The sequence below is a fragment of the Aureobasidium namibiae genome (genome assembly GCF_000721765.1).
Source record: "Aureobasidium namibiae CBS 147.97 unplaced genomic scaffold scaffold_5, whole genome shotgun sequence".
Classification (NCBI taxonomy): domain Eukaryota; kingdom Fungi; phylum Ascomycota; class Dothideomycetes; order Dothideales; family Saccotheciaceae; genus Aureobasidium; species Aureobasidium namibiae.
This window is the reverse complement of record NW_013581204.1, coordinates 61,005-82,292: the sequence shown is the minus strand read 5'-3', so window position 1 is coordinate 82,292 and position 21,288 is coordinate 61,005. Positions and strand designations below refer to the sequence as shown.

General features: G+C 50.7%; 8 protein-coding genes across 8 annotated transcripts; 1 reads left to right on the top strand and 7 right to left on the bottom strand.

The window, feature by feature from the left end:
• Positions 1-631: 631 nt before the first annotated feature.
• On the bottom strand, positions 632-2,825 carry M436DRAFT_71208 (laccase with copper binding domain; the record flags this gene model as incomplete). Its single annotated transcript, XM_013573760.1, has 6 exons — positions 632-962; positions 1,070-1,520; positions 1,573-1,989; positions 2,041-2,175; positions 2,226-2,289; positions 2,337-2,825. The coding sequence occupies 6 exons, from the start codon at positions 2,823-2,825 to the stop codon at positions 632-634; spliced, it is 1,887 nt and encodes a 628-aa protein (XP_013429214.1).
• A 1,020-nt stretch (positions 2,826-3,845) lies between these two features.
• Positions 3,846-6,218, top strand: M436DRAFT_42347 (COG4-domain-containing protein; the record flags this gene model as incomplete). Its single annotated transcript, XM_013573483.1, has 2 exons — positions 3,846-4,988; positions 5,043-6,218. 2 exons carry the CDS (start codon positions 3,846-3,848, stop codon positions 6,216-6,218), a joined length of 2,319 nt encoding a protein of 772 aa, XP_013428937.1.
• A 1,003-nt stretch (positions 6,219-7,221) lies between these two features.
• Positions 7,222-7,889, bottom strand: M436DRAFT_80154 (uncharacterized protein; the record flags this gene model as incomplete). The annotated part of the gene is made up of 2 exons (XM_013573829.1): positions 7,222-7,658; positions 7,712-7,889. 2 exons carry the CDS (start codon positions 7,887-7,889, stop codon positions 7,222-7,224), a joined length of 615 nt encoding a protein of 204 aa, XP_013429283.1.
• A 1,869-nt stretch (positions 7,890-9,758) lies between these two features.
• On the bottom strand, positions 9,759-10,241 carry M436DRAFT_62138 (uncharacterized protein; the record flags this gene model as incomplete). Its single annotated transcript, XM_013573677.1, has 2 exons — positions 9,759-10,030; positions 10,082-10,241. The coding sequence occupies 2 exons, from the start codon at positions 10,239-10,241 to the stop codon at positions 9,759-9,761; spliced, it is 432 nt and encodes a 143-aa protein (XP_013429131.1).
• Positions 10,242-11,171: 930 nt separating this feature from the next.
• Positions 11,172-11,696, bottom strand: M436DRAFT_71206 (uncharacterized protein; the record flags this gene model as incomplete). Its single annotated transcript, XM_013573759.1, has 2 exons — positions 11,172-11,434; positions 11,495-11,696. 2 exons carry the CDS (start codon positions 11,694-11,696, stop codon positions 11,172-11,174), a joined length of 465 nt encoding a protein of 154 aa, XP_013429213.1.
• Positions 11,697-12,466: 770 nt separating this feature from the next.
• On the bottom strand, positions 12,467-14,160 carry M436DRAFT_10479 (MFS general substrate transporter; the record flags this gene model as incomplete). The annotated part of the gene is made up of 6 exons (XM_013573383.1): positions 12,467-12,565; positions 12,624-12,957; positions 13,015-13,145; positions 13,200-13,572; positions 13,620-13,740; positions 13,794-14,160. Coding segments are annotated over 6 exons (1,425 nt in total), but the record flags the coding sequence as incomplete, so codon positions are not given.
• Positions 14,161-16,457: 2,297 nt separating this feature from the next.
• Positions 16,458-18,587, bottom strand: M436DRAFT_71204 (fimbrin; the record flags this gene model as incomplete). The annotated part of the gene is made up of 4 exons (XM_013573758.1): positions 16,458-17,478; positions 17,526-18,250; positions 18,304-18,514; positions 18,565-18,587. The coding sequence occupies 4 exons, from the start codon at positions 18,585-18,587 to the stop codon at positions 16,458-16,460; spliced, it is 1,980 nt and encodes a 659-aa protein (XP_013429212.1).
• Positions 18,588-18,969: 382 nt separating this feature from the next.
• On the bottom strand, positions 18,970-21,108 carry M436DRAFT_71203 (acyl-CoA/sterol acyltransferase; the record flags this gene model as incomplete). Its single annotated transcript, XM_013573757.1, has 2 exons — positions 18,970-19,383; positions 19,441-21,108. 2 exons carry the CDS (start codon positions 21,106-21,108, stop codon positions 18,970-18,972), a joined length of 2,082 nt encoding a protein of 693 aa, XP_013429211.1.
• Between the last annotated feature and the right edge of the window lie 180 nt (positions 21,109-21,288).

Here is a 21,288-nt window from a genome sequence, read left to right as displayed (position 1 = left end):
GAAGGTCACGAAGACGGAGGTCTCGAAAGTGAAATGGCACGAAGACGAAAGGTCACGAGGATGGAAGACATTACTAAAGCAGAGAGCCCTCCGTAGGGAACAGACTCTACGTCTCCATAGTAGAATCTCTCCAATGAAAGCAGATATTCCAAAAAATCAACCACTAATTGTCATTGGCTCAGCACACTCAAGTCCTTTACCACAGTCATCCGTCTCTCGCTTTGCCACCTCTATTTCAAAATATCGTCTACTTCAATAACAAGTATCATCATGAACCAGATCTAGGGTGGAGTGTCTCCTGATGTCGTCCATCTAAGATTAAGGTAATACGCGTGGTCTCGAAGGCAGAATGCAGAAACTAAGCCGCCGCACTAGTGCTAGAGATACGATTAAAGTACCCATTTGTTCGATTATTGTTGCCGTGCGGCCAATCATTGAACCGCTCTCCTAGAAGGATAATCCCGATTCGTGCAGCTGGCAAGGATGAAAGCTTTCCACACTTTAAGATCCATAGTGACCACTTCTACAAAAGACAGGGGAAAAAAAAAAGTAACAACGGGAAAACAAAAAAAAGAAACAAAAAAAAAGGATACAATATCGCCTATAGAAATCGCATTGTTCTACCACTCTACTACAACCCACTATCAATTTGATCAACAACAGCTTTCCCCGTAAACTCGCTCCAATCCCTACAGCTCTGCGCCATCACCCCCGGAATAGCCATCTTCTTGACATCTTCTGGTCGTTCTAGAATACTCACGTACAAACCAGCGCTCACGTGCCATGCGATGTGGCAATGGAAGGGCCACACACCGGGATTGTCTTGATCGATTTGGAGCACTACGTAGGCGGGTGTATTCGCGTCTTTGGCGGCTTGCACCCAGATGGTGTCGCGGCGTTGGGGGTTGGAGGGGTTGGTGACGGTGTTGGAGTATTCGCCGAAGCCTTCTGCGAGGACGTACCTTGAGAGAGACGTTAGTCGGGAGTTTATGAGAGCAAGGGGGAGGAGACTTGCATGTTGTGGCCGTGCATGTGCATGGGGTGTCCACCGAAAGCAAAGTAATTGTACACGACCAGACGAACAGTCTTGTTGGACCCAAAGTTCATGACGTTATACTCTTCGGGGAAGTCAAGGTTGCCGAGTTTGGCTTCCAGAAGCACAGGGTTGTTGTAGTCGCCTCTGAAACTGACATTGTTGACAAACCAGAGATTGAAGTCGGTCTCGTTGGTGCGATACTCGATAATCAAGTCTTCAGTAGTCGACGGGTTTGGGTCGGGTGTGATGGGAAAAAAGGGCTTGGTGACCGAGAGGTCATCGTTGTTGCAGTAGGAAAGCTGGGCTGTGGTGACAGAAGTCGTGGAGGTAGGAATTGTGGTGTTGTCCGCGTTTTCGTAGTAGATGGCTGCCACGGCTTCATTGACAGTTCCGTCGGTCAAGGAGCAGTATTGGAGATTGGAGCGCATCCAGACGCTGTCGGTGGGTGAGCCGTCTGCTTCGACGATAATATCGGTACGTTGGCCTAGTGTCTTGTTAGTGCTGCACAGCAAGAGACTTGGATGGATTGTACTCACCAACTGCGAGGGTGACAACCGCAACATCATAAGGCTCGACGGGGACAAAATCATTTGCAATGACAGTCATCTTGTGACCATCGATCGAGAACTTTTGCATGGCTTCAGCACTCATGTTGATCAATCGTAGTCTGTGTTTCTTGCCAGAGGTGAAGGCGAATTTGGAAACACCAGCATTGGCGGTGCAGTTGACATCTTTGTAGCAAGGAAAGTTCATCTTGCCATTGATCAAGTTGTTATTGGAAGTCGGTTGAGGAGTGTTGTCGCCCTTTTTGGACATTGTCTGTTCGACAAGAGTGTAGTAGTCTTCATGGTACCAGTCGCTCAGGATTACCGGGCCAAGGTCGATGTCGTAGTCCACATTCTTGGGACCATAGATGATCATGGCACCGGCTGCGCCACCTGCATACTGTGCACCTGATCTATAGTCAATAAATGGTCGATGACGATAGACTGGGGTGGATATACTGAAGTGGCTGTGATACCAGCTGGTTCCATATAGATCGGCCTGAAACACATATGTGAAGGATTTTCCAGGGGCGATTGGGCATTGCATGATGGTTGGCACTCCATCAAACCACGGAGTGGCTTTTTGAAGAAGGCCTGCTTGTGATTAGCAGCTAGTCTGTCGTATTTACCAGTACCGTTCTCACCATGCCAGTGCATCGATGTTCCCTCATCTAGCGAGTTCTTCACAGTGATTGAGATCATGTCGCCCTGAAAATGTCAATGACCAGGATATAGATCAGGTTTGAGGAAATTACCCAGTTGGCTTCGATGGTCGGGCCTGGAAATTGTCCGTTGACGAGAACACCATCCTTGAACACGCCATCAGGTGCAATCCGACCAGCGGATATCTCAAAGTCGTAATAGCGAGTGACACCAGTGTTGGGTGTATCTGTGTAATAGTTTGTATTGTTGGCCGTTGACTTGCCCCATGGAAACCCAAAAGGAAGAGGGGTGCCGCCATCAGTGCGGAAGGCAGGAAGGGTTGGTGCGTCGAAGCTTCCGAGAACAGAGTTTCCATCCTGCATTTGCGCTCCCAGAGCATTCTGCAATGTCTGCATGCCATTGGACACAAAAGCTGGGCCATTGAAGGACGCCCCGTTTGCTCCTCCTAGCAGATTCTTTGGCGGTTGAATTGCAGGAATGGCAAACTTTGCCTTGTCGGGCTGGTAGATTTTGGTAAGGTCATTGTTGGATAGAGGAGAAAAAGAAAAGGCATGAAGAATCAGGCGACCCCAGGACACCATCGTGAGCAGAAGAAAAGGATTATTGGATCAGAAAGAGGCAGTCACAGACCACGAGAAAGAAAGAAAAGTCGACGTAAGGAAAGAATGGAGCAGCGAAAGAGAAACAGTTTTGTGAAAGACAGTGATACTTGAGCCTCATACAATTATAGAATGGGACGAAACCGATACAGATCTGTTACGATTGATCCGTATGTCTAGCAGGGGTCGCTGTGGAGTTTGCATGATGTTTAGTCCGAGCTCATGCTCGAAGGTCAGCACCTAGTAAGGGTTAGTAGTATGAGGAGTCAGGACTAGGCAGGGGAACTGTTGGTCATAGGGTGGCTCACTCGCCAGTCTGCAGTTGGGCAAAGGAGGTGAACATAAGCTGGGTACGGTCTCCGAAATAGTGGGTAAACGGGTTTCAGGAGGATGAAGTCTTGACATGGTGTGAAGAGTTGACAGGGCTATGCGGATGTCTCGCTCGATGACCATTCCAAAGTCCAGAGAGTGGCGAGGGAGCCTAGCATGGTGGTTTCTTTGATGTGTGTGTGCATCCAGCAGGTCGATCTGCTCCTGCTATGTGGTAAGACGACGACGACGGTTACAACATAAGCAAACAAGCTTTCCAAGGAAGGAAGGAGTGCTTTAGAGCATTTTTAGAAAGTCCGAAGTGTGAAACGCGACTTGTTCTTATGGTCGCCGTGGGCAGATGGAGGCGATTCATCTCTCAGGGCTTGGCGCCGTCTGTACCGCCGAAAGAAGCTATAGATCCAATCGGCGCTGTCGATGCAGGCAAACTAGGCATTTGAGAGAAGGAGGAAAGATGGTCTAGTTGTAATGATGCAAAAAAGGGCCAGGAAGTGGTAGGAGTTGTTAATGCTTCGAGGATGGGTGGTGATGCGGAGCGGCGTCGGATCGTCGGCTGTTTGAGTGGATGCCGCAGATCAAGAAGGAGCTGTCTGGACTGTTGACACTTGAAACACACGCGCCTTCCGGTCTTTGTCTATGGCCCTAGGAGAGATTCAGAAAGAGAAGGAGAAGATGTTGGCGACAAGCATGGCAGACGGCCGGGACATCTACAAGGCATCTTCAGTGGCCGAAATCCGAGCCACGTTGGCCGAGCTGGGCCAGCAAGAAGCCACTGTGACTGCCCGTCTGGATGCGCTGCTTGCCTCGCAACGCGATCTCTCACGCCAATTGACCAAGCTCGACCTCGCTCGAGCTCATCTCGGTTCCCAGGTCGTCCACATTCGATCCATCAGCAATGGCATGCTCTCGTCGGCCGCATCCACAGCCGCTCGCATCTCGGGCGCCGTCAATCAGCTCGATCGCGAGCAAGCCGCCGTCAAGTCGACCCTGAACGTCGTCGACCAGGTCGCCGAACTCAAAGCCTGCGTCTTGGGTGTCAATGGCTCCATGGGTGCCGCTCAGGACTGGGAGACTGCTGCCGAATACCTCCACCGCGCTTCGCAAATCCCCGACCATGTCATCGATGGTGCCTTCGCCCAAGAAATCGTTCCTACTGCCGAAGTCCCCGATGCCCCGCGAGTCACCCTCACCCAAGCCTCGGACAGTCTGTGTGGTCTGTTCCTGCGCGAGTTCGACAAAGCTGCCGCCCAAGGAGATGGCCAGAGGGTCACACGCTTCTTCAAGCTGTTCCCCTTGATTGCCAAGTCGGAACAGGGCTTGGATGCATACGGTCGCTACGTCTGTACTGGCGTAGCAACACGAGCGAGATCAAATCTGAGTGCCACAAATCAGCGTTCTGCTGGCCTCTTCTATGCAAGCGCCTTGACAAAACTCTTTGAGCAAATTGCCCTCATCGTCGATGGTCATTCCCCTCTTGTCGAGAGACACTACGGTCAAGGCTCCATGGCCAAGGTTATCGAGCGTTTGCAAACAGAAGCAGATACCCAAGGCGGCATTGTACTGGATGCTTGGGCCGACGAGCGCAGTCTTGCAAGGAAGATCAACGATGTCAAATCATATGCTTTCTCCTTTCTTGTCCAGAGTTTCCTTCCATCCCAAAAGTCTTCTGCTGCAAGGTCTTCATCGCCCGCCTCGAGTCGTGCTAGTGAGGATGAGACTGTCAACATGAAAGAAATCGACGCGCTTCTCAGTGAGACTGCCATGATGCTGAGTCGATGGGCTCTCTACACCCGTTTTGTCGCTACAAAAATTCATGTAAGTTCTGATCAGCTAACCTCTATAGAGGTCAAGATGCTAACAACACCGAAGCCTGGGGTCGAAGAACACATCGCCATGCCAGATCTCCTGGTCAACAGCAGGCTGAACAAGAAGATTGCAGATGCGTTGATCGAGCCCTTCAACACCATGTCCACTTTCTTCTTCCGTCGCTCCGTCGAAAAGGCCTTCCAGATGGACGAATCGCCCTTTGACCTCACTCTCAATCCCAACAAGCCTCTGGGCTCCAATCCACCATTCATCACCTCTGCCGTCGACGATGTCATGTACATTGTCAATCAAGTCATCCAGCGCACTCTGGCCACATCGCAAAGATCTGTTGTCGCCAGCGTCATGCCGTCGGTCAGTCGTGTTCTGACAGGCGACTTCTTCGGCATGATTCAACGTAAGATGCGCGACGAAAGCTATCCCAAAGCCGCCATCCAAGGAGCTCTACCTCCAGAAAGCATCATCATATCTTTCTTGGTTCTCGTTAACAACTTGGACGTCTCAACCGACTATCTCCGCCGCATCATCAACACCAATCTCGGTAAAGTTGACCCTAACAACCAAGGTCAACAACACGCTGCCATACCTGACCTTTTCCCCTTCGCCCACGACGCCGTCTTTGTAGAAACTGCACTCAGCAACATCCTCACCACCTTCGAATCCAAAACCAGCGACCTTATCTCCGAAGCGATCGAAGTCCTCCTCAAGCAAGTCATGCGACCCCGCTTACGTCCCGTCTTTGTCGAAACCTTCCGCGATGTTGAGTATTTCCTCGACGTCGACACGTCCGAAACCACAGAACCCGATTTACAAGTGCCCCAACGCTTCGAGAGGGGCTGGATGCAATTCACCCGCCCCATCAAACGCATCCTCACCGAACGCACCTACGACGCCCTCATCACCTCCACTTTATCGTACCTCGCCCGCGCCCTCGAAAAGCGTATCTGGAGCTACTACGGCCGTGTCAACGAACGCGGCGCGGCAAAACTCGAACGTGACATCTCTGGCATCGTCAATGCGGCAGTCAAAGGAGGAAAGTATTCACTCAGGGATGCTTTCCAGAGGTGTACGGAGATGACGTTGATTCTGAATATGGAGGAAGATGAGTGGGAGGAGGTGAGAGCGCAGAGTGTGGAGACGCAGAGGGAGGCTGGGTTGGAGTGGCATCTGGATGCTAGCGAGAGGGCGAGGACGAGGAGTATCATGACTGATTCGAGATAGCAACAAATCACAAGTCACACCCGGAGAAGGAAGGTCTCAAAATAGATATAAACAGACCTTGGTGCATAACGATTTGCCTCCTCCACCTCTGACTTGATTTGTTCTCTTTCTCCTTCCACGCGATCACTCTTGCCTTTGTCCATCCCCCTCTCATGTTTAACTATACATCCATCCTTGATCCATCATGCACCTCTTACACCCTCTGCCATACACTACACCACCGCTAGACTGTCTGATGCACCCAGATCTAGATTCCAGCCGCTGTGCCTCCGGACCCCCGCTGCCATACCTGGACATTAGGGTACCTAAAACTCGTTGCTCAGGGGTCATGATACCAAGATACTCAGGCTGAGGAACAAGAGCATCGTGCATAGCCGCAAAGGTGGTAGTCATGGAGCAAGGTCCGCTGCGTAGAAAGGAAACGTTGCAGTTTGTGTACGTTCACAAGGTTACAAACATTGCAGTTGGTGTACATTCACAAGGTTACAAAGTACCTTGAGTGAAGAAAGGAGGGTAGTCATGCTTGGATCGTGAGTTGGGACTCAGGAATGACATTTGTTATCTACTGGAACCTCTTTTTCCTTTCTTGGTATACTCCCGAGCTGTCCTCGGGGTTGGTCGACTGTTGGACTATAGGCTCGTGCTTCTTCTTCAGCTTTGTTGTGTGTGTAGATGTTTATGTAAAGACTGGATGTTCTCCTGAAGGAACATGAAACCTGTGAGAGTTGTTCAGTAAGAGGTGACCTTTCTGAGAGGTGGTAAAGGGGTGAAGACAAACAACTTACCACACGGGGTCCATGAACCGGTTCCTCGCTTTTGTTCCTTCGTTTCTCTCTCGCATGTTCCATTTTCCTTTCCCTGATTGTTAGGCAGTTGTGAAAGTTGCTTTGTCGTAAAGCAGAAAGCAGAGATCTGTGTGTGATCAGTCTCTCGCAATGACTGACACAGGGTAGAGACATACAACGCTCAAAGGCTGATGTCAAGGTGAGTCTTGTGCTGCTCTTCAGCGCAAGGTGCAAGTGCAGTTGGGGATGCGGACAGCAGGATTGTTGCGTCGGTCGGCAAGGACAGCTGCGTCAACATCGCGAGGGACGAAGCCGATGTTGCGAGCATACTCGAGGGCATCAGGGTCATTGGGGTTCTTGCAGGGCGGGAATATGATAGGATTGGTCAGCCACTCATCCATCTTGACGCGGTTATGTTCGATGATTGCATCGCGAGCGTCGGCTAGGGTTTGGGCTGCGACCTGAGCACGAATTTGAGCGTCTCTGGCGTTGTTGGCAGCGAGCAATTCGCCGATGTGGACGGTGAACTCGACAGCAGAGCGATACTTGCCGCCTTTAGGGTTGCCGTAAAGCTCCACGACGTTTTTCTGCTTTCCGGTTGTGTGCTCCCACAGGGCGAAACCGCTGGGCAGAGTTCCGACGAACTCGTGACGGCCTAGAGGCTTGTTAGTCGAGCTGCCATCATGGAGGATCAGAATGTGTACTGACCGTATGCGTTCACGAGTTGATTGTTTTCGTTAAATGCTTTGGTCAAGAAGACGAGATAGCGAGCGTAGCGAGCATCTTGTTGCTGGATTTGAGTGTAGTTTGCATCTGAAGATCCTTGACCGGTACCGTTACTACGCAGGGTGCTGAGGTCGAGCCGGATGGGAGCTGGTTGAGCCATCTTGTCGGTTGCTCGCGTAGAACTCGGTGCAGGTATGCAGAGGAAGAACCGACAAGATTGGGAAAAGCAAGCTGTTTTATCTGGCCTGCCGAGAGCCTCTCCGTCGACCGCTGCCTTCCGCTTTCCATCGACCGCTGCTTTGCAATTCCGTGGGCCATTGTCTCCGTGGCGACAATGTCAGTGGCACAATACCTTTGAGCGATAACGCAAGGCTGCAGTAGTAAGCTGGCAGTTTCGAGATGATCGACAGAATGAGCCGGTCGTGTCTGTCATCAGTATCTTTGTCTATGATATTATGGCAGAGATTTTCGTGCGTAGCATCAGTATGGAGCAACGAGGAGTACGTCTCCTTCGAGAAACATGGCTGTACTATTGCCGTCAAATCTTTGGTTCACCAACATGTGTCAAGTCGTTTGTAGGAGTTAATCATGCAGTAGCTCACTATTGCCCTCAACCAACTCGACGATAGGAGAGATGCTGCGTCGCGAGCCACGGTCAGGGACGCCATTGCTCTTGTACGGTGTGGTCCTTCACGTCTTGGATACCACGAACGGAATAATACGGCTCCTGAGGCTCCTCGGGCTCCTCGCTCACGTGGCGGGACTTGCGCTTGGAAGGTTTGGAGAACGCGGAATTCATAGGATATATCCTTAGACTGACGATAGCACGGCCTGTTTCTGAAGCTGAAGTCGGAGACTGCTAACATGTGGCGATGGCCGCGATCTGGTTCGGCTTGCTCGGCTCGTCTCTCGACTCATGGCTCTCACTACTGTTGAATTTGACAAGCATATCAAACAAGGAAGCTGAGTGGACTGACGACAAGCATTGGCATATCTCAGAGCATCATAGCGGGCGATGGTCGAACGCAATTAGTAGTTCGAAGTGCAGGACTTGGAAGCCTGTGGCTAGGTGATACATCAGTACTGAGAGAAGAGTAATAAGAGCGATAAGTTTTTGGTACCTTGTAAGCTCCGACGTGTCCAAACGAGTGGAGGAGAAACTGCAGAAGAGATGATAAAGAGCAGTCATGGCAAAGAATGAATATGCGTTCTTTCTCTCGAAGATAACAAACACGATTTGGTCCGACGGCAAGAACGCGGAATGTACCTGCCCTGGAGGTAGACCTACATTAGACAACTCAGGATCAGAGCACACAGCTGCAGATGACGGGGTTCTTCTCTGGCGATGATAGCATTCGGGATGTGATGAAAGGAATATGGTTTGCTTGAACGATGTGTTTGACCAGCTGGAAGGACATGGCGGAGGCCTCGAGTAAAGTTGCCTCCTGGGAGAATGTCGGCGAGACATGATGTCCGTGCACGTGACTCCAAAGCACAACTCCAGTGCGTCACTCCTCTTCTTCTGATGATAAGAGCTGTGCTGACGCTTGAAGATGTCTACATCGAGACAAGAAGTCGAGCAATCCATGGCCAGGCTCTCGTCTTACCTCCGAGTCTTGCAGCAGCGACGTCAAGTTGATGGACCTGATCAACGGCTGCGAACACTCGACAGCTGCAAGCCAATGCCGCGGGATTATTGTTACCACATCAGACCGGGTACAGGAAGTCAAGGGATCATTCACCATGATATACAACATGATGTAAGGCACGAGTACAAGGCACAACAAATGTTTGATGAAGGACAAAAGGTGAATTCGGCTCTTAACTGCTTGTACAGAAGAGCAATCTTTTACCCCCTTGTTTATTCCTCCTTTCTTTCAGGCTGCTACCTTGCAGCATAATCTCAAGATCATCTTGGGAAGAGATAGAAGACGGGCTCAGCAGTGCTGACGCGGGTCTGTGAACTGCAAGGAGTTAGATCATATCGTCGTATGGGGATCACTCAAGACTCACCTCGATGTGAAGTGCTTCAGCAGCCGCAGTTGATAGCGGTGTTTTGAACATGCATCTGACTGTTGTTCTGAGCGTTGTTGGGCTGGTAGTTCTGGATCTGGACGCGAATGGTGTTCTCGTTGGCGCGCATGATCTCCTCCACATGGCCCAAGAAGTGAGAGCCAGAGCGGTATCTGATGTTGCGAGGGGAGCCGAAGACCTCGTTGATTGTGACACCTTGGCCCGATGTATCATGGGTCCACTCTGAGAAGCCATGAGGGAGGGCTCCAACGAACTCCATTTCGATACCTGAGGACAACGTCAGTCGGCAGCATCCTCAAGCAAATGGTGCTGACTTACCCCAGTACAGAACGCTGGTCGCACTCTCGTTGAAGCGCATGGTCAGGAGCTTAAGCATGTGCGAGTCTGCCAATGGGTAGTAGATGCGTCTGCTAGGTCCCAGAGTGGTGCCATCGCTGGTCAGCCGGCTGAGGTCGAGCTGGAGTCTGGGCTGAGCCATCTTGATGATGGTGGTGGTTGTCGTGTACTCGCGTTTAATGGTGGTTTGGTTCTGGGAAGCGGCAATAAGGGAAAGCCCAGAAGGGCGAATAATTATGGCTGGCACGGGTCTCCGTCGACGCTGATCGGCGCCGAAACTCTCAACTGAACCAAATTCCCTCTAAACCACTACAAAGGATTATATGCCTGGTGGAAGACTCGGCGACCTCAAGGACCAATGCTACGTGCTACCACTAACCTTGAGATATCTCCAAGGGAGTGGAAAGAGGCTTGATCCTCAGAAAACGCTACTACCTTTCTCAAGAGCACTGTATACTTCTACAGTATGTATACTCCTCGCTGCTGCTACCTGGAGAGTACCACAGGAGTCACGGATGTGCACATCTCATGACAAGGATCTCAGACTATTCCAGGTTCTTGACGTGCACCAAAATGTATATCTACCATAAGGTTGTACTCTGCGACCCACGCCATGGATACCGAGGCGTCACGAACCCACTTGTCGAGGAGCCAGTTACTGATGGAGGAGAAGTCCATATAAGGTATCCAGATCTACTGTTCAACAGATCAATCGGAAGTATGAAAGATGAGACTGCAAGGAGATTATGCAGCACGTCACGAGGGACTGGTACGACAGCGAATTTACATGAGCAGAGAGGAAGATTACTGGCTCCAACTGAGTGTCTGATTGATGGCTGCGATGGACTGTGCCCGGCCAACAAGGTTTGGCTAGATATCTCATTGTCTCTCCATTGTTGTCTGCAGAAGTCGGTGAGCTGACGCAACAATGTATGTCGTCTGCAGCGGAGTGGTGCTCTCAGTCTAGCTGTCGTAGACCCGAATCGTTTGAGGAAATCCATTCGCTCCTACCTACCACACCATCAGAAACGACCCTCAAACAACTCATGAGAAGACAAAAACATACCCGAGCTCACTGAGGAAAAGGAAGCTGACAGTACTTGCAATAGCAGAATCTAGGTCTGTTCCAAGCCACATTCCTCTCCACGATGATCCAGTAGCAATGGGGAACAAACTCCCTGAATGAGCGAAACAGCTTGTCGGTGTCGAATCCTCTTCTGGAACTGTTGCCATGGCCATAGATGTATCTGTCGGGAGATCTGCCTTCCTTGGTTGGAGCAGCGAAACAAGTCATTCCTTGAGGTAAACCTCCGATGAACTTGACGCGGTTGCAGTCTGCTCGAGCAATGAGTGTCAGTCGATGCAATCGGCGAGCTTGTGGATGGGGAGTCTTACTCAATTCGGCCATCATGGCTGATTTGTCGGGGTGACGGTTGAATGCTTCGGTCAAGAGTTCGAGAGCCTCGTCGTCGGGTACGGGAGTGTAGTTCAGCTTTGGGTTTGGGAGATGCTCGGGGTCATTTGAGGAGTAGACGATGGTGCTGAGGTCGAGCTCGCGGACATCGAGGTGCTGCTTGCGGAAGAGGGCATGCGGCATCGTGTCTTCTTGTGTGGCTTTTTGATACGTTGGGAGAAGAGATAGAGAGGGGAAAAGGGAGTGAGGTGAGGGATCCGAGGCAGGCGGTCGTTGCTCGTGGTAGAATGTTCCGGTCCAGGTCCTAGAGGTTCTCCATGGCTCTGTTGGGTGTTCAGGCTCACTTTCGTGAGGTGTAGCTGACCCTTCATCCACGTTGGAGGCTTTAGCCTTCACAAAAGCCGGGTTCGTTGATGTGAACGTCTCAGAGGCTCTCAGAAGGTTCAATAGAGATATCTGCTGTGGATGTTGCTATCAAAATGCATGGTGTCTTTGCAGATTCAATTACGAGCAGTGAAAAGCATGAGTCAGACCTGCTTTCACCAGAGGCAGCCAACTTCTTATCAGCATTGTGACTGTCCATAAGATAGTACCTTGCAGGGGAAACAGCAGTTGGACCACTCTCAAGAAAAGCTTATACTGTACCAGGTGACGATGAAAATGCACAGAATATTGAAGAGTCATGCTAGTATTCAGTGAAACACACAAATGCCTGCTCTCCCAGACCATCTTTGCCAATGCGAATATGTCATGCCTTTTCATAAGTAAACATACATCAGTTACGATTTTCGGAATGTTTGGGCTGTCCATTCTAGCGAGTAATTTTCCTTTGCTTGGAAAGTATGCCAACAACCAGCGCTGTACTCGCCAAAGCAATTTGAACAGCTGCAGACAGGAAAGCAAAGTCAGCTGATGTCTCTTTGAAGAGATGTTTCGATTGACTTACCAAACGTCCTTCTGAAACTCGCGACAAAGGCACGAATGATGAGTCGTCTCAAAGGACCATGCAATGTTTGTACGTATGCAACATCACTCAGTACTTTCCTCGCAATCTATACGGCCGAGTTAGCTGGATTCTTCGAACAAAAACAAAGACCGGATATGGTATACCTCGTCTCCATCGACCACTCTTTGCAGGATTCTGTGAAGATTTGCCCTCAATGCAGATTGGAAAATAGCACTTGCAGCACTGACACCAGCTACTACACTGATGTTAGAGCTGAGGTATAATCCTGTGGTGGCGATGGCGATCTGGTCTTTCTCAACACCTGCAGTCAAGCCAACAAACAAAGCAGAGTTTGCCATGCCTGATGCGCAGCCACCGAAGAAGATGACCAATGAGCCAGCTGTACTGGTGTGACCTCGCCAGAAAGTCAGAAGCAGGGAGAAACACAACATGGCCGATAGACTGGCGAAAATAGTCGGGGGTTTGTAGCGGCCGGTACTGTGCACTTGTCAGTTGACTTGAGCGAAGAAGACATCTTGGAAAGAGAAAACTCACCGCTTGATCCAAGCACCGACAGCAAGACCACCGAGTGTATTTCCAAACACGGCAGGGACAAGATGCGCGCCAGCCTCGCCCATACTTGCATTAGCAGTGACCTGGAAGTATAATGGCACTAGGAACATGAGCTGAGGTCACAGGTTAGCATTGAATAGTGAACATGAAGCGATATGAGCACTCACAGAAACTTGGATACCAGTCTGAATGAAGATGATCATATACGATGTGATCACTGCATCCTTAGCCAGCAACTCCAATGGAAATACAGGTTCTTTGGCCCAGAACTTCTCTGTGAGGACAAAGAATACTCCGGCAGTAACGCCGATTGCAACCAGAACAGCGATCATGGTGGTGCTGGCCTTTTTGCTGCCTAGATCGAATGCTGTGATGCACGCTAGAATGGCGACTGACATGAAGAAAGCACCGACGAAATCGATGCGCTTGAGTTTTTTCCAGATGCTTTGCTTCAATTCGACATTTTGTTGTGGCTCTTCGAGTTTCCACCAGACCAGCACGATGGAGAGGAGTAAAAGTGGACATTGTCCGATAAACGCCCTGTAGGATATCAGTAGGGTCGTCGCATGTACCATAGCATTACTCACCATCTCCAACCAATGGTTTGAGTCAGATAGCCTCCTATTAGACCGCCGCAACTCCTTCCTACAGTGGAAAAGACATTGACGTAACTCCTGTATGCTGCCACTTCATGCAACGGTACCAGATCTATACAGGAGGTGAGCGGACACGAGATCTTCCAGCTGGGGAGAAATGCATACCAGTCAGAAGGATAGAAACCATAGAGACCATTCCAGCACTTCCGGCACCCTGAATGACACGGCCAAAGATCATCTGTACCATATTCTGAGCGATACCAGCAAGCGCAGTACCAATCAAGAACAAAAGATACGACGTTTGCAATATCGGCTTCCTTCCAAAGATCTGTGACAGTCTTCCGTACATTGGCTGTGTGGCGCAAGTTGCAAGGCCAAAACTCGTCACTATCCAACTACCATCGATCCAACTGCCCTTTCCCATGCGGATGAATTCAGAGGTTATGTGCGCATAAGTTGCAAAGACCAGCGTAGTATCGGCCTGCGAGACAAATACGCCGATTAGAAGGACTGAGATGATGCCAAAGACGGAGCGTGCGGGTTGTCCATCTTGCTGACTCCCTGATGCCGAGGGCGTTTGTTGTGTTTCCAAGTCGTCTCGTTCCTCATCCAACAGCGGTGTTGTTTCCTGCTCGGCTGTCCTTTGGGATGCGACCTGCGCATTCGAGTCCTCTGCCGTACGGATAGACATGGTTGACCGTCAAGACCAAACAAGAAAGTATCCAAGAACGATTCAAGAAAAGACAGGGTCGAGAGCGAGCACGTGGGGGTCAAGAACTAATGGAGACGATTTAAGGTTGATAGGTTCGTACCGGTGTCTATAATAGGCAGCGAGGCCACGCATGCTTATATGCCCCCCCTTACCTTCCTGGCGCCATATAAGATCGCAAACTCTGCAGCGGAGTCATCTCAAATCATCGCGCCATCGGACCGCGACAACCAGGGCTGGAATGTCGGGTTATTGCGTTTGCGGATGCTGGCTTGTATATCGCGATAACAGAATGGTGCAATCGTTGGTTGAGCAGTCGTGCTCGAGAACCTCGGGACTTTGGAAAAGACCTTATACCCTTTCGAGACGAAAAGGTGGGGGGGTTTTGGCTCGGGTTCCGCGGATTTTGTGTCAGGGTGCTGCTGCTGACAAGCATGTTTCTGATGAAAGTGCTTCGGAGATGGCAATGACAAAGAGGATGTTGTGTCATGATACTCTAGGGATATTCTTTCGAGGCATATCTATAGGATGATACATGTCCGAGAATGATGAGAGCATGTGGTGGTGCAATATGCTCGATCTTATGTTTCCAAGCTTCTGGTTCTAAAAAATGCTCAGTGTGCACACTGACGAGTAGAGGGATTTCTAGATCTGGCCAATGCCTTCATTATATGTCGCTATATCAGATTCGGAAGGTGTAGTTCATCTAGAGAAGTAACAAAAGTGCTCAAGTTTCATGTTTAGATACGGCAGAAGTGTAGTGTCGTCGTTGCCGATAGTAAGAAACTAAAGCTGTACATCACATATGGCCACTCGGGGCAACACTTCCGTACCAGCATAGCATAATCTAGAGAAATCATTGACGACAATGCGATAACATGACTGGATTTCATCCAAAGCCACCTGTATTTGCCGTATACTACTGAGAATATACTATCTGGAGGAGGCTCGCAAACACGGTGAATTAATCCAAGACCATGAAGCTTACTAATACTCGAGAGTCGATACCCGCAACCTACACCTCTCTCCTCTTGTCGTCCTTTCCAGGGGGCCTCTAGACAAGGATCAAAGAGGATCATAAGCCTCTCTCCTACTCTCTCTCATCTCCCTTAGCAGCTCCATCATCATATCTGCTCTTACGATCCTATCTTCCACCATCCTTCCCGCTGTCGAGACGCCATCTCCCGTAATCTCAGTTCTGCTTTTGATACTCTGCGCAATCATCCCGTCTTCCTGTCCAACACCCTATGCAATTCTTCTCTCTAGTTGCTGTATTATACCTTTCTGTTGCACGAGATCGAGTTTCAGGTCTCTGATGGTTGCATCTCTTGTTCTGATCAACATGTCCTTCTCCTTGGCCGCTGCGTCTTTTTCTTCCACAGCTTGTCTCGATTCTTGGAGCTCTTGTTTCAACTCTGCAACCTCCATCTGTGCCTGTGCTTGCTTGCGCAAAAACGCATGTGCTGAGCGCGTGTACACTGTATCTTCCGAATGCATAGGCAAAGAAACATCATGTATACCCCTGCTTCTCTGCGTCACCGAGGGACAGGTAACAAGTAGCAGGCAGCAGCGACATGGAGTTGTCGTTGCGGTTGGCGAGCGAGGTAAGGTGCGTAGAGACAACATCTTCTTTGCTGTCTGTTACTGCCGTCTTTTGTCGTCGTTGTGTGGCTTGCTTTTGGTGTGCAGATGTTGTCTGTTGCTAGTACTCGGTGGTTAATCTCTAAAGTCTCGCGAGCAAAAAGTGTCATGGGAAGGGTGAGAAGGAAAAAGAAAGAGGAAGAGAAAAAAGCAACATGGGTGATATATACCTGATGGTAGAAGGGAAAAGAGTCATACCGAATAGAATAAACTCATGAGTAAGTCTGCGTGGTCAGCACGTGGGACAGAAAGTCACTTGCCAACATCATAGACATTGCCTATACCATTTGCTAAACGTAAGAACGACGAAAACATCATCAGATGGGAATAACGAGCTGTATTCAAAAAACTTTCTGTAGCATTTGCATTGAGGTGGATCTGGATATAAAACAAGCAGGCGGTGGTGAGGAGGGAGTTTTGTCGAAAGGAGGGCATTAATAATAAAATCAACAGTCACAAAGAGGTCTTTTACCACTCTGTTACACCCCCATCTTCTCAGCTGTGGCCATAAGACTGCCAATGAAGGTAACAATAAGTCTGCTGCGCACATTGCAAATATCCTCTGGCACAAGCCAGATAGTAGCCCCCATCTTTCTGGCAATGGAAATGGCAAGCTTGGCATTGGCATATGCTTCGTCGTCGTTGCGGCCAGAGGCAACCATGTCATAGTCAACATAGCTGCTCTTCATACCATTAAGGACGTCAAGCAGGAAAATGCCATTGCCGAGGGTGCTGTCCTTGAAACTGCGGATGGCAGACGACTTGCCGCCCTTCTTGGACATGCCGTTGGCCCATGCGACCATGTCGGCGTCGCTGATCTCGCGCTTGCCCATGCGTTGGGCGAGGGCACCAAGAGTGTTGACAATGTCCTTGCGCATGAGTTGCCAGACCAGACCGAGGGTCAGCGTGCGTTGACCATCGGTGATATCTGCACCTTGAATACCGACGAGCGAGAAGCGGTTTTGCTTGCCAATCTCAACAGCGTAGTTTGTGTTCTCGACGGCCTTGAAGCGCATGAGCTCGTTGCCATTGGCGGGACGCTTGTTGGCGTGACGCCATTGTACAGAGCCGGGAATGACCTTGTCGTAAGCTTGTAGAAGGATGGTACCGTCGCGGAGATCGTCGAAGAAGGAAACAACGGTGGGTTGGACGTCCAGACTGTTGAGCCAAAGAGTAAAGACACGGGCCTCACGCTCGCCCTCGGCATCAAAGTCCTCAATATCAGCCTTCTCTTCCTCGGTGATGGGCTCGAGACCAGGGTGGGTGTTGAACAAGTTTGCGACGAAAGCAAGGTTGAGTTTGGGGTTACCGGCGACCAGCGACTTGGGGGTCAGGAATTTGCGGCAGTCGAGCTTGTCGGCGTTGTCAAGGACTTGTTCGGCGCGTTGCATGAGGTCGTTGGTCTGGAGTGGCGAGCGGGAGCAGATCTCGGGCTTGAGCTGGTTGAGAAGGACCGTGTAGTTTTCGCCATCCTTGACGTCGCTCGAGAAGTTTGACACGCTGCATACTGTTAGCCAGACACTTGGACTTGTTAGTCTCGCACTTACGTTCTGTGCCACTTGGCGTTCTTCAAGTGGTAGTTGAACCAGCGCAACAGAATCTGCTCGGCAGGGAGACGCAGGAACTGCTCCAGAGTCTCGTCGTCTTCCAGCAGTCTGTACAACTCGGGGTGGAGTCTAATGTCAATCTTGCCGAGCAGACCTCTGCGGATAATCTGCCAGATCAGACCAAGAATCAAGTGCTCCTTGACCTCAATGATATCACCAGAGCCAATGTTGACGACCGAACAGCCAATACCCTTTGCCGACTCAATGACGATGTTGTTGTTCTCGGTCATGTGGAAAGCGTTGAGAGTCTTGATCTTCTTGCCGGGTCTGTTCAGCACACGCTCATCGATTGTGTCGGGCACACTGTCGTTGATGAGCTTGGCCAGTACCAGACCGTCCTTGCACTCGTCGAACATCTCAAAGGTATCGGTGGGGAAGGGCAGCTTGTTGCCAATGTCGGCGTCTCCGGCGAGGACGGCGTTGATGTGACGGGTGAACTCCTCGCGCTCATCCTCGTTGATGGTGTGTTGCGAACTAGACGTGGCACCTCCGACGTGGATACGGCCGCCTCCGGTACTCTGGCCGCCGCCGACGCTGCCCTTGGAGGCGTGGCCAGGCGAGGGTTGCTGGCCTTGTAGTTGGGCGTTGCTGAGGCCGCGCGAACGAGTGGGCCCGGTGGCCATGCTCTTCTGAGCCTGCGACGGTGTGCGGAGCTTCGAGATCAACTGCACGCCTGTCAGTCGTGGATTGAATGGGGTGGGACGTCATGGTGGTGTACATCAACATAGTCGTCCAACTCGACTCGTCGCGAGCTGTCCAGCTCAACCTCCTTGAGAGCCTGTCGCACAACATCGTAGGGCTGGCGCTCCGAGTTCTGCGTGGCCTTGATGACGGTGGCCTCGTCTATGTAGCCCTTGTCGTCGACATCCATGTTCTGGAAAGCATTCGACAGTTGGAAGATCTCATTCTGATCGAATTGGGGGTATTTTCTGGAATGAGTCAGTCTCTGTGTGTCAATTGCGCGCGCTGGACTCTGTACCTTTGCAGCTTGATCACGTTCATGATTGCGGTGGTGGGGGTGAAGGAGGAGCTACCGGGCGACGCGGTAGATGGCGGGCGGAGATTGCTTTAAGTGGATTATGAAGCAGCGCGGAATCCGGATGCCTGAATGTTCCATCGTCAGTTTCAACGGCCCTTGACTCGACGTATTCGCGTATGAGGTGCGTACTCAGCCTCAATTAATGCTACGAGATATTCGAAAGACTCAGTCGGAGGCAGAAGGATAAAAAGACACGCGGTGCGTGACGTCGACGTCTTGGGAGCACCACTCACCCATCCCTCGTCGGGCTGAATTGCTCCGCCACCTATGAATGTCCAAACTCAATTTCTTGCCATCATCTAATAACGATTGTTCTTTGCTTCTATTGATTCTAATGCTCTACATCTAAATCAAGAGATAGAAACTCGTGAGCACGCTTGGTCCCACAAATAGCCCGATCCAAAACACCACGTTTCCAAGCAAGTCTCGGCCCTTGAGTAGCTTGGTTCGGCTGAGCATCACCAAGGGCATCTGCAGCAACTGCATCGTAAACAGATACCCGCGCACCTTCTTGAACAGACATGCCATGACTAGCTCGTGCACCAGTGCCGACAACAGGAACGTCATAAATGTTGCCGTTCCCCTGGACAAGTGGAAAGCTGAGATGGATGAATGGTAGACGTGTCGAAGCAAGAAGTTGTGAACTGGTCTGTTCCAATCTCGGGCATACTGGTCCCACGACACACTGTTCCACCAGTCGCCGTAGAACCCTCGGTCCGCGAAGCATGTGAGTTCCGCCAGCACGTTGAGCACGCATTCCTGTATCATCGTCAGTTACTACCTTCGTTTGATCATATTTGCTTGGTCTCAACTTACCCAGATGACATACCACGACAACAGCTGCTCCAACAACAGTGGGAACAGCATGTCGCTCACAATCCATGGCATCTGCTTGGCTCGGTCTTCTAGAGACATGCCTGCCTCCTTCATCCGGACCGTCTCGGCTACTGGAGGATAGATGTATGCTTGAGAGATGACCTGCATCACACACATTGTACCAAATGTTGCCATACTCTTCTCCAGCACGTACCACCAGTTGATGCGCTCCTGTCGAGGGTATTCAAGTTCGTATACCAGTGTGGGTAAAATGGTCCAGTCGGCAAAGTTGCCAATCGTCAAGTTGTTGGGATACGCCTTTTCATCAGACTGTGCCTTGCCCTTGAGCTCTTTGTCCAAAGTCGCAATCTCCTCCTCGATGACGCCCTGAAATGTTTGCATCTGGTCCGAAGTGAGAGGCTCGCCAGACTGCATGGCGGCTGCAACACTGGCCACCTTGGAGGTTTCGTGGTCCAGATTGGTCGAAGTGCGATACGTTGAAGGACGGCGCTTCTTGTCGTTTGAATCTACCCTCTCCAGCGCGCTCGTCACTGCAGGACTAATAGCTTGTTGAGGGGTGGATGGCGCAGATTCGCTAGGCTTCGTGTCACGGAGGTCGCGCAGCTTCTCTCTCAGCATATTGCGTCGTCTGTAGATGACTGACAGATGACCATTGTAGAAAGTGTAACTATGCTGCTTCATGAGGAAAACCATGGTGTGCAGAACCATAAAAATAGTATGGGACCACGGCCATTCACGGTAGAACATCCACCAGACAACAGAGCCCAGGAAGAAAGTCTGCCAGATGTTTTGAATGATCCAGCCTGACCTGTTCCAGCTGATGTAGTTGTTGACAATGGCCTTCTGTAGCAAGAAGCCCAGGATTGACGAGAAGACCATGACACCATCGGTAATGCCCAGGATCAAGACGTCGTGGCCGAACATGATCTTGAAGACCTCGTTGCCTCCAAAGATGCTGCCATGTTCTCTCCAGTTGGAGGCAGAGACCTTGAGGAACATGAGGACCATGGCCAACCAGAACAAGGTGAAGAAGCCGTGGAAGGGAGACTCTGCGCTCAGAGGGTTTTGTCGGTCAAAGGTTGTGAACTGGCGAGTGAAGACGAGGTCACGAAGAGTCCTCGATCTCTTGGATGGGTCTTGTGAAGCCTTTTCTCTTTCCATGCCCTTTCTAAGGATATCACGAATGTCGGGATCATTGGCGGTGAGGGTATAGTGACCTTTGCGATCAGTCTTTTCTAGGCGGACTTGGATGCTTTTGCGACGAGAGTCTGGCGATAGTTCACGAGTGGTTGTGTCGGACTGTCTTCGTATATGTCCGACGCCTGACCTGGAAGGCTTGAGTGAGAGATCCTGCTCTTCTTGTGAGCCAGTGGCAGTATCGCCCAGAGGACCACCACTGCTGCCGTCGATGATGGTGTCTGGGTCCAGCTTGATCTTGTCGTAGTCTTCGATGTCTTCATCCGAGGTCAACGAAGCAGAGCTTGAGCTGTTGGAGGTATCTGCGTTCTGGAGATAGGTTGTCTGATTGTGACGTGGCTTCAGAGATGCAGTGCCGTCCTTCGCGATGCTGCCGACCAGCTCATGGGCGTCGAGAGTGTCATTTGTGGTGAGATGGGGACGACGGCTTGCTGTTGCCTTGACGTCCATGATGATAACGAGTCGTCGTCAGTGTAGGTGGGACGATTATAAGGATGAGATGATGGAGAGATGGAAAGTGTGAGAGGTAAGAAGAAGAGGCTAGGTTAGTGAAATGAAGGGACGACAGGCCATGGCACAACGTAATGAGAATCTCAACACGACAGGGGAAGGCCAACAGGACCGTGTCAG